This window comes from Haemorhous mexicanus, chromosome 19 (genome assembly GCF_027477595.1).
Source record: "Haemorhous mexicanus isolate bHaeMex1 chromosome 19, bHaeMex1.pri, whole genome shotgun sequence".
Lineage (NCBI taxonomy): Eukaryota > Metazoa > Chordata > Aves > Passeriformes > Fringillidae > Haemorhous > Haemorhous mexicanus.
Window position 1 is genome coordinate 8876603 of NC_082359.1, and position 12442 is coordinate 8889044.

The 12442-nt window shown below is 39.9% G+C and overlaps 1 protein-coding gene across 1 annotated transcript in view; it reads left to right on the forward strand.

Annotated features, from left to right (window-relative positions):
- The window catches only part of TTC28 (tetratricopeptide repeat domain 28), a 107617-nt gene that overhangs the window by 1951 nt on the left and 93224 nt on the right, over nt 1–12442 (forward strand). The window contains exon 2 of the mRNA XM_059863728.1: nt 3918–4196. Within this exon, the coding sequence (XP_059719711.1) occupies nt 3918–4196 (279 nt within the window). The remainder of the gene's footprint in view (nt 1–3917; nt 4197–12442) is intronic.

Sequence of the window (12442 nt, forward strand, 5' to 3'; positions counted from 1 at the left end):
GTTGAAGCTAATTTCTCTTGCAGAAAAACAGTAATACCCCATAGTATGCAGAGAAACCATGAAACCATTTTACAAATTAAAGTATAAGTTGTGTAGAAGTTTTCATAGAAAGGGAAGCTCAGTTACAGATTTAAGCTGATTTTGGAAACCTGTATTTAGCCTAAGTTACTGTCACTGTTTTTTTTCAGAATTCATTAGGAATGCCAATTTTTCTCCTTGCCTCTTTTTGGTTTTTTCCTCTTCCTATTGCTTCAGTAAATATCTTGAGCTATTTAGAGAATTTAAAATATAAAAATTATACATATCACACAGTATCTTTTTTGAAAAATTCTAAATAATTTTTAAAAAAGGTGTCTTAACTATGGACTTGCCACCCAAGACATCATCAAATTAAATAAATTATTTGCATTATGTAGCATTAAATAAGAGGAATTACATACAAACCAACAAGCTCTGAGGTGTTACTTTGGTGTTTTGATAAAACATTTACTTTTGTACCACATTGTTTTTTTTAGTCCTCTTGGAGTAGAGTGTGGATTTGCTGTTGTCTCTTCTCATTCTAACTGAAACTCACTGGGAATCTGTTCCTATGGCTGTTCAGACACATTTTTCAGTGTGTATGGGCACTTCTTGTATTTGATGGATGTTCTGTAGAGGACTGAGTTTAACAAGCTTGATCAGTGAAGGCAAAAGTTCTTGTAGGAGAAGTTTTGTTGTATATTTGAATTCCTGTTTGCTTTGGGGGTGGTTGGGAGTTAATTTCATCTTGAAAAAGACCAAAGAAGGTTGTGTGTGTTTTAACACTCCGCTTGCATGGCCTGCAGGGTTGAATCTTGAGCCCCTTCTGCCAGAGGAGACTTTCTCACCAGTGAAGGAAATTTGTTGCTGAGTATGATCTGAAGCAGATATTGTGGAAGCTTCTGTCTGACATGACAGCAAGAGTTGAGTTCTGCTGTCTCTTGCTGGCTTGGAGAAGTAGTGTTGAGAAGCTCGTGCCGTGTTCTACTTTAAGAGAAATACATGAGCTTCTAACTCAGACTTTCTCACTAGATCCGCTTCTGCACTTCATCAGAGCCTTTTCTGTTCTGCTGCACTAAGAAACTTCTTTAGCATTGGTTTAGTACATGCAAGCACCTTCTGTAGCAGAATATTGGGCAGCCCAAAAATGTGCATTACCATCACCTTCCACTGTCTTAGCAGGAGAGGAGCAGTGGTGAGCAGTGGAAAGTGGGGATGACTTTTTAATGAATACTTTTTGTGAGTTGGTACCATAATCATAATCTTTTTTTATTTGTGGTTTGACTGCCAGAGTGACTCAGTTTTACTGTTTCAGGGTTTTTTCTTTTAGCTCATGATGTTTTACTGCCTTACGTAGTTCTCATGATAGCAGGAATTAAACAGTAACATATTCCACAAATTACCATCATAGTTTCTTTTTTTTTTTCATGAGATTGTTTGGCGTCACAGGATATGAGAGGCAGAAACCACTTCACTTGGACCCAGAGGATGTGTCCTCATGGATTCTCCTTGTTGTTACAGACTCACAGTGTGATTCTGGAAGGATCATTAACAGCTTTGTGTGTGCATTTGTTTGTATATAATAAACTGCCAGAAAAGACAGCTGTTGTTGGACTTGTCTCGCTGGTACTCCTCGAGGTTGTGCTGGGTGCTTTGTGCCCTTGCAGAGGCCCCACTGCTGAGGGCTCAGTAGCTCTTGGAGGTCCTGGTTATGCACCTCCAGCAGAATCCCTGTGGTCAGGCAGAGGGGTGGGTGAGATGCCACTGCTGCCCCTGAGCTCTCCAGGGGCAGCTGTGACTTCACACTGGCTGTACCCTCACACCAGGCCAGCCTCCTGCTAGTGGACTTATGGCCACAGCTGGTGAGGAATCTATTTCTTGAAGTATTTATCTTTTGAATAACTTAAGTTCATGGCTCCTTGTTGTACTGGTGGTGGAAGCTGCAGTCATTCAGTCTGTATGTGATAAAAGCGTGGGAAATAGATGACATTTGGTATTTTTCATTGTCCCTGATGCAGGTCAGTGGCCAGGGAATACTCAGGGAAGGAGGCAGCAGCCACCTTTAAAGACACATGAAGAAACTGCTGCCCCTGGCACCTGGGTACTCACCAGCCCCCTTTCCTGCAGTACCTCCAAGCCTTCTGCTGGCTAATTACCTTTCTCAGGGTTTGCTCATCTTTGTGTTTGGACACGTGCCCATGTAATAGCTGCTGGATCTTCATATTCAGTTCTTGCCCTCAGGTCACAACAAACTGTCCATGGGATGGAGTTTATTGTCAGTTGCTCACAGATGTGTGAGTTATTGCCCTGCTTGAACAAAGCAACATGTTCAGTGCTGGCATTAGCAAGAACACTATAGAAAAAGCAACCTCACAGATGAAAGGAAAAGAGGTTTTGGTTCAGTCTACTACAGGATGAGAAACAGTACACTTACTGACACAAAGGAGATTTGGGTATTAGGAAGAATATTTTAATTATGAAATCTTGAAGCAGTGTAAGGAGATTGCCTGAGTTAAGAATAGAATCTCCTTCAACTTCTAGAGAAGTTTAGAAAAAGTTTGGACAAACACACAAACACTGTCAGAAAAGAATGGATATAATAAGAAAAAAAAAAGAAATCAGTAGTTTCTAACTTGATGCTTTTCTATTGTTGTTATTTAACTTAAGGAAGAAAAGAAAAAAAAAAAAAGAAAAGTCTATAGAGCAATTGATCCTTGTGACAGGATGTCAGTTTGCAGCTTGCTTCCCTTTCCACCTTTAAAAATATTCCCCAGCTGGCTCTGGTAATGTATTTAAGCCCTGTGGTTGTTGTGTTGTGGTAACAATATGTGATATTCTTAAACTTTTTCAATTTGCAGGACTAAAACTAGATGACACCAATCTTAATTATAGTCTGAACCTTTAATGAATATTTTCAAGTACTTTGTATGTTACCATATGTATTGTATTGCCTGTTGCCAGATACTGTTACTGCAGAGCTCCCAACTGCCTTGTGATGAGAGCTGGACTAAGATGTTCTTGCTGAGTTCTTGAGTGTCCTTGATAGAGAGTAGGGTTTGCATGACAGAAACAGTCACTGACTGCAAAGGAGTGGTTGAGGAAAATGTGCAATGTAGAAAGTTAAGTGAGGAGAAAAAGTGTACCACAGTCAATGAAACTAGGATTTTCTACAACTCACTTTAAATAATGTCTTATAATTAGAAGGCTTAAATATTTTTTCTTTGTTATTTTGTATTACTTGAAGTTGTCAGTGTGGGAGGGTAGCTCTGCCAAGGATGACTGTTCTGTTGTTAAAATAAATTCTATGTCCCACTTACTTCTGTGAGTGTATATGGTTCTAAAAACTCCTTCTTCTCTTCCCAAACATGAACAATTTGCAGCTGCATGTTGTTGGGTATGAGGTTTGTGAGCCGAGGTTGCAAGGCAGGTTCTTTGGTTCTGAGAGGTTTTGCACATTTTTCCATTGTCTGTGTATGCCTGTGCTTCTCTGTGATATCAAAGTTCAGATGTACCAACATCATATTCACAGCTGCCACCTGTTCTCTACCTGGCAACTCTGCCTAGTGCTGCAGAATCCAATAGCATGGCTGAGGAGAAAAGCACTTCTGAGTCTGTGGAGGCAGCATATGTAAACAGACTGCAGCTGCTCTTGTGTCTAGAAGACATCACTCTTAGGGAATGATATGTTTTGCAAGACTCTTTCTGGTACTCCTATACCCTCAAAAAGATTCAATAGATAAACAATTTACTTTTTAAAGAATTTGGTTCTGAATTCATCATTTGTTTTGCAGTGATGCTGGTGGCTTTAATTTTTGCTGTACAGTTTCTAATAGTTTAATCTCTTTTTTGAGTAGCATTTCTTAACACTAACATACAATTTCTCCCTTTCCCCCCATCAGATTTCTTTCTGTGGATCAAAATCCTTCAGAAGAAAAAGTCCTGACAGTCCCATGTTGAGCAAAGCTGAGTTTGTGGAGAAGGTTCGGCAGAGCAACCAGGCTTGCCATGACGGCGACTTCCACACGGCCATCGTGCTCTACAACGAGGCCCTGGGCGTGGACCCCCAGAACTGCATCCTCTACAGCAACCGTTCTGCAGCCTACATGAAAATCCACCAGTATGACAAGGCCTTGGATGATGCCATCAAGGCACGACTCCTCAATCCCAAATGGCCAAAGGTAAGGAAGTGTGTTTGTCTTCTGGGTATTTTTGTTCCTCTAGGGGAAGGAGGAACTCCTGTGGGGGTGTTGGTCACATAAATAGCATTCAGTGTAAAAGAGTGCATGTTTCTGTACTAAAGTTTGGTTTTGCTAAGAGCTCCAGATAATAATATTGGGAAGATGAAACAGGAAAGCCTTATAAATATGATTGCCTGGCAAAAAATTTTGAGAATATGGAAACTATAAGTGATATTGAAATGAAAGCAAGCTTTGAGATAGCTTAGTTACTGAACAACTGGAAAATAATGGCATGGCCAGCTGAAGGTAATGCCCTTTTGATGAGACAATACCCTTGTGGTGGTGTTAGCAGGCATCCCAGGACAAGGGAAGAGATGAGAATCTTGACTCCATGTTTCAGAAGGCTGATTTATTATTTTATGATATATATTATATTATATTAAAAGAAAATGATATACTAAAATAATAGAAGCAAGGATTTCATCAGAAGGCTAGCAAGGAATGGAAATGGAATGAAATGATAATAAAATCTTGTGACTGATCAGAGAGTCCGAGACAGCTGGACTGTGATTGGCCATTAATTGAAAGCAACCACATGAGACCAATCAAAGATGCACCTGTTGCATTCCACAGCAGCAGATAATTATGGTTTTTCTTTTCCTCTGAGGCTTCTCAGCTTCTCAGGAGAAAAAAAATCCTGGCAAAAGGTTTTTTCATAAAATATGTCCGTGACATACCCTCTGCTTGCAGGCAGGTCCAAGGGTCAGAGCAGACCCTGCTAGCCTGGCAGAAGGGGTCCAAAGAATAGTTTTTATGGTTTAAAATGTAACACAGTATGGTAATGTAGTGGTTCTTATAGGCTGTATGTAAATGCTGTAGGATTTGTATCTTGGACTGGATTGGTTAGTGAGAATTAGAATATTCAACACAGAAGAAGATTTATGGTATTGTAACGGGAACCCCACTCTCATTCTTTTTACCACGCTCTTGCCTTCTCTCTCTTTCCCACTCTCTTTACTTCTCTTGGGCCTGCTCTGAGCTGTGGCTGGCAGCTCCAAGCAGGGCTCTGCACCCAGGCCCTTTGCAATAAACCTCAAGTTCCAAGACCTGGCTTCAGAGATCTCTCATCTCTGTCCGTCCTGACCGTCCTACCCCCCATCGCTCCTACATAATAATATATTTTCTGTTTAAAACTTGTTTGACTTTAATTACCTGTTGGGTATTAAACAGTTTTCTGTGTAAGCATACTGTTCCCCAATGGGATTATGCTACTGTTTTACTGTTTTAACACAGCATGGTTCCTGGGTTGTGAAGACCAGACATCTGTTTTAATGTTTAATGTAGTCAGTATTCATCAGCATCCAGGAACATGTGCTTCCAAAACTTTGAGAGGTAGCATAGACATTCTTATTAGTACATTAGAATGATAAGGCCTTTCAAAATACTGTTCAAAGAGTGTTTGTGTGTAGTATATTTTGGACAGACATTTTTAGAAATATGTATCTTGCCATTCTCAGTAAGACCTGACTATGTAAGGAAACATTTGTAAAGAGCAAATGATGTTGGTTGCCTCTTCCTCCCGAGCTTGCTTCCCACCAGCTGCCATTGATTGCTCCAGTGGCTGCCTGGCCTTGGCTAGTCCAGGGCCAGCCCTTTGCATGCTAATTGATTTTAACAGCATCTGCTCCAGATTCCATTTCTCCTGTCAATCCCTCACCCATCCTTATGAGCCACTTCAGCTAAAGGTGCAGTTTAAGAGCAGACTCATCACCCAGGTTCTTCTCCTCAGAAATTAGAGCAGGTGGCAGGCATGGTGCTCTGCACCAGCTGGGCTCCAAAATGTTGAAGTTTTCTTCTGTTTCAAAGCAGATCACTCCTAATTCTTGTATTTTCATTTGCAGTTGTTTATTAGCCTTTAGAAAAGCTTCTTCATATGCTTCCTTAAGACTTTATTTAGTTCACACTAGAAGAAAGTCCTGCTTTGTCAGGGAGATGATTTATCTTCACAGATGGAGTGGTTCAGAATGGGCTCCCAGGGAGGTGGTTGAGTCAGTGACCCTGGAGCTTTTTTAAAAAAAAGCCTTGATGAGGCACTCAGTGCCATGGTTTGGCTGTAAGGTGATGTTAGGTCACAGGTTGGACTCCATGATCTCCAAGGTCTTTTCCAACCTAGTTTATTCTGTGATTCTGTTTTCCTCATGTTCAACATTAACAATTTCTAAAAAGTATATTTGTATTTTTATTGCATATTTCATCCTAGTTTTAGCCAGAACGAGGAAGGGTGTACTTTGGGGAACAAATTAACTAGTGTGGTATGTTTTGAACACAGGCATTTCAAGGATATCTGCTAGCAGAAAGCAGGCAGTGGTGTTGAGAAGCTGAGAGGAGGTGCAGATGGTTGGGTGCCAGTTTGCAGAGTGTCCCTACACAGTATAGGGATGTTTATTTCCTTGTGTGTGTTTGTGGAACTTGTCAGAGATAAAAGGAGGGCTCTGTCTGAAATTGAAAACTTGTATATTTCAATGTCAACCTTTATTTACCAATTTTTTTAAAAGAATTGGGGTTTTTTTGATATAACAGAACTGGGAAGATCAAAACTTCTGCATGCAAAGTCTAAGCAAGTTTATTAATTTGCCAGAAGAGGGAGCTTATAGGGACAACTGGTATTTGGTTTGAAAGGTCTGAGTTTTAAATACAGAATCTGACTTCTTTTCCCTTAGGAAGTTGAAACATTAATTTGAATGCAGGCTTTTTGAGTTTTGAGCTACTAAATATAAGTTTCTATTTTTCTTTTCCTCCTTTGGGTACAAGCTACATTTCTTAGGTAGTTTGTTAATTCTTACTTTTTTGCTCATACTCCACTTAATGCTTGCTGACATCAGTTCAATACATCTGTTCCTGAAAGTCATGCTCTTAACATCCCCACCCCAAAATCTTTCTTTAAAGCATTAAATAAAGTTGGGTAATGAGCAGGTGTGTTTATACAAATGCATATGCTTATCTATACAGCTCAAGACATGAACAATGAGAAAGTGATTGCAGAGAGAAACATCAGATCTCTTACAGACCACAAGAACATGTTTGTAACAACAGCACATAGACCTGTTCATAGGCTTTGTCTGAGAGGGCTGGCTTGTGAGGTCTGCTATTTGAAAAATACTTTGTGTACATAGCACTGAGAAATGCAAGGATAACAGAATATTTCAGGAATTAAACTGCATTTTGGAAATATCCAAGAGGCAAATTAGATCATGCTCATTTTGTTCTTTGATTTCCCACTGAACAGTTTTCTTTGTTTCGCTGTTGATTGTGCTGTAGAAAATTTTTATTCTATTTCTCTTCACAGCTGCACAGCCTTAGGCATGGTGCAGGAAAATGGAGGGATATATATTATGTGACTCTGATACCTGAATAGTCTCTCCTTAGTTCTTGCTGATTTTGAGGTATTTTTAAATCCTCTCATTATAGGAAAAATGCTGTGGCATAAATAGTTTAAATTTGGACCTAATTCTGTGCTAAAATGTAGATTTCACTTCCCGTTGAGTGCTGGCTCAGTGCTCTGACAGCTAACAAAAGGTACAAACAGCCTACTGCTACTGAACAATTAACTGGGTTTTGGCATTGATTTATTCTCTTAATCTCTCAACAGAAAAGTTGTTCATTAACAGGAGATGAAATGACTTTGTCAAACTTGAATACATTTGGCTAATAGGAACATTCACAGCCTAAGACAAATGGAAGCAAGAATCACAAAGATGGATGTTTTCAGCACTCTGAGGGGTACCTTGATTTTATTTGATTTCTTTGTCCTGTGTGAGTAGAAGGATGCTGACTGTACCATTAGTGACACCATGCTGTTTGAAGCCCCAGGGACTGGTGCTTGAGGAGCAGCACTCCCTGAATAGCACAGTGGGTTCCTGAATGAGAGGGGGCCAAGCTGGCAAATTGAAGATCAGGGTTCAGTAATGATCTCTTACTATTACATCTCTTCAAGCCACTAGGCAGGGAATAATGTTATTTCTTGAAACAAGACCACCTTTTTGTATCAACCTTTTTTTTAGAGCTGAAACACCTTTTAGAGAAAAGCTGAATAGCCTGGAGAGTGTAGTTGATGCAAAAGGAATGCCCTGTGCATATGTAATTCAAAAGTAGCTAGGAAGAATTACAGCACTTTCCATCAGGCGTGACTTTCTCTTATGGTCTTTGTTTCTCCTAATTTAAAATTATTGTCTCAATATAAAAATGTGGCTTAGCATCTCTAGGTGGAGAAAAATTAGGAAAGAACTGAAAGAAGGGGGAATTGTGAGCTGTGAAGCCTTTGGGTGTTTGCAGTGCAAGAGGGGTTTAGGTATTGTCATCTCACTGTAGGGGAATTTGGCAGAAACCTTGCACTGGTATTTTTTAAGTGCCTCCAGGTGTCACTCATGTGATCAGGACTTCTACAAGAAGAAGGGACACTTGCATATGCACTTGCACTTCTCCTGACTGCCTGCCCATCTTTATAAACAAGCCTTCACATGCTCTAGCAATCCCTAACACCCTCAGAGTTTCTCAGTCAATGGTGAGCAGGGTGCCCACCCTCAGTGACATGTAAAACTTTTGAGCAAAGAATGTGACTTGACCACGTAACTTTCTTTCATGAATAGACCTCTTGTTTTTAATTTGATGAGCAAGGAACTTTCCAGTCCTGTCCTTCAGCTTACAGTCTGTCTTTAATTTGCAGAAAGTTGCATTCCAGTTTTTCAGACATACATAAAACCATTTAACAGACCTTTTTCACTTTGCGAGAATTTGTGTTACATTATCATGAGATTTGTGCATTTCTTTCTGTCTTTTTGTGTTGCAAAACCACAGCATAGCAGAAGTTGGCTGGGACCCTTGGAGATGAATGCAGGGTCAGCTGTAGCAGGTTGTCCATGACATTGTCTGCTCAGGTTTTGAATATCTCCAAGGGTGGAGCCTCCTCGGCCTCTCTGTGCAACATGTTCCTCTTGTTTGACCTCCCACACCAAAGAGTCTTCTTCTCCCTGCCCCCTTTTTTTTTCTCCCAATTAGATATTTAACTAATGAGCACCGTGTAGTATTTTGACAGCTTTATGGAGTTAGTGTTTTTCCCAACAGTCAAGTTCACTGGAGAATTATTCTCTGCTCCAGAAGAGATGGTTGTGGCATTACTGGGGGAAAGCTGCTGTGCAGATAAGTTGTGTAGGGTCTCCTTTCCCTAAATTCTTTAAATTACAGAGCAGTAGCAGTGCAACATGAGAATGGGGGACAGGGACACAGTGGACTGATGACACTATAGTTATGTCATCCTAAAAAAAAAAAAAAAAGTATTTTCCCCTGTAGTGGTTGTCTGTCTTAGACAAGTACACAAGAAGAACTGCTCCTTTCTAAGAAATCAGCTTATTGCCTTGGAATTGGAAAAGCTTACAGAGGTACTTGAGTCTCAGCATGCAACAAATCAACACAAATTTTCCAAGCACTTACTGTAGGGTTTCATTCTTCTTTCCTTTACTGTAGGGTTTCATTATTCTTCCCTTTGTTTTCTGGAACCCTTTTGTATATGGAATAAAACAACTTAAAATTTGCTTTTATGGAATTAACAGCAGTTATTCTACTTAGTCTAAGTGCTGTATTGTAAATTTCTCTCCTGGAAGGTGGTAGTTTTTTACCCCACAGATCTCTTGCCACGGGAACTAGTTATATTACTGTGCAGGAATGGTATAGTGGTTTTTATTCCTCATATATCTGAATATCCAAAGCACAAATGCAGAAGTAATTCTGAAATGCAGAAGTGAGGATTGATCTGCAAGGGTGATATTTAAGAAAAAGTATCTTGTTACCTGCTCATTTAGATTCAGGCATATTACCACTGGATAGCATTTTAAGATATTTGGACTGCTTTCATTTATTTATACAATACTGGATTTTGTACCCCATAGTTTCGGACTAGAACTTCAGTATGTGTTGTCTCTTTTTCTCACCTACCCAAACCTTCAGGAGTTAACTGCCAGATGATTTTTCTGCTCAATTTTTGGTTCTTTAGAGGTTTGTTCCTTCAATTTTGTTATTCTTAAGAACGAGATATATATTCGTTGTTTTTACTCAGCATACAAGGATTAAGTTTTCTCATCTTGGAGATTAATTCCTTTGCTAATATGACCATAGTGGTGGCTGATTGTGAAGTTGTGGAATTGTGGAGGGTTGGAGGGATGGTTGGAGAAATGGGTGAAGCACATGAGAGGGCGCTCTGTGCTCAGGCCTTAGCAGGGCCTGGGATCTCATTTCAGCTCTGTGCAGAAATTCACATTTTTTAGATACTTTTAAGTGGAATTTCGTTAATTTCTTTCCACAGTTGGTGCTGTTCTTGCTGCCTATTGTGTTTTTCTGACATCAGGCAGGAGTGGCTGGCAGGGCAGTGCTGGCAGATCTGGCTCCTGAGGCTGCAGTGTCACTGATGCTCAGCAGTGGAAGGAGAGCAGCTGCTCTGAGCTGTGCTTTCTGAAATGCTTTGCTTTACACTTGCTTTATCTATACACATTTGGGTTTCTTTACATTTCAATTGTTTGCTCTAATTTTGTTACCCTCCTGTCTGTAAGCCCCTTATCCCCATCTATTTTTCCTTTTGCTTCAATTACATTATTTGATGCTTTGATTAATCAAATTACCAACAACCATGTCTCAGATGTTTTTGGTTTTGTTCTACAGCAAATAGTCCTGTTTTTCTTAGGGTTTGCCATCCTGGATTTGTCCCAGCTCTCTGAATTTATGCTTTAATTTTGGTTGGCCAAGGACTAGAATTTGAGACTGCCCAAGATGTTGTGGATGATAAGCAGTGCATCAAGCCCTCTTCTCCTTTGAGAGCTGCCCATTGGTGGCCGAGTGACAATAAAGAACAGGAGGGGATTCAAGGATGCTGTACCTGGTTTCTCTGTGATAGACAAGAATGCTCTTATAAACCTGCATTTCTTCTTTGGGTATACAGGCTGATACATCATGGCATTTCTAGACATCACTGGATCCTCATCACAGAACTATATTCTCAACCAGTCTCTGAGGAAATGAAATTAAATTGAGAGTTTATGAGAGCAAGTAGACAGGAGAAAACACTAAAAATGGAGAGAGCAGGAAATTGCCTTGACTAGCAAGTCAGTAGGAAGCTCTCAAGGATCCCACTTACACAGTGTGCTACACTGTGCCAAGGGCAAGAAAACCCAACCAATTAGCAGGGGCCTTGCTGAGAGCTCCCTGACAGCTGAAAATACATCCAGGGCTTAACATTCCATCTTCCTGGCCTCATAGTGCCAGCAGGGGTTTGTTCAGGTCATTCCATCTCACTCCCTGCAGCCAAGTGAGATGAGAAGTGGCTGTGATCATGTACAAGTAGGAGATGCAGCACAGGGATAATTGCTGCATTATGCACAGGCATTTTCTGAGACAAGAGCATGATGACACTTCAAACTAATGCAAACAGGGAAGATGTTTGTGGCAATTATTTTTATTTCTATAACCTGTTGTTCTCTGAGTCACTGCTCCATTTGTGTCTGAGGGCACTGAGGTCTGAACTGCTTCACAAGGCAGGTGACGTTTCCCTTTTGCCACAAGCATCTTTGTACATGATTTCTCATTTGCTCCAAAGAGGAATTATAAAGCCCCATGTGTTACATGGAATAGCAGAAATAATTGCTATTTATGAGCTATTATCCACTGCTATTTATCAGCTATTATCCACTGACAGAGAATTTGCCCCTGAAGTTTAAAAGAAAGGTTGAGCAATATTGTAGTTTCTATCATGTAGTGAATGGACACTCTAGTTTCAATTTTATTTTCTGGATTTATGTTAGTTTTGAACTCTTCCTTTCTTCCCTTCACTCAGGAATGTCAAGTTTCTGTCCTGGAAGTCAAATAACTGAATTTCTCTAGAAGTTCTTAGACGTCTATCGTAGACACAAATTTTATGCTCTTCAGTGCAGTTATTTTTGCAATTTCTGATGACTTAACCAGAAGTTGGCAGTGGTATGCAAATTCCTGTACTGCTTTTTTCATTCTAAAACAGCTTATAGAAAAAAAAATATGGATATATATATTCATATTATCATATGAATATTGATGTATATAAAAATATAATAGAGGCATTTTTCTTAGTGTCCAGTGTTTGAGACTGTTCTCCTCAGGCAGTGTATGTGATGGCTTTTGTTACTCAGGGTCAAAATTCTATTCCATGTGCTTTATAGGTCTGGAACTGA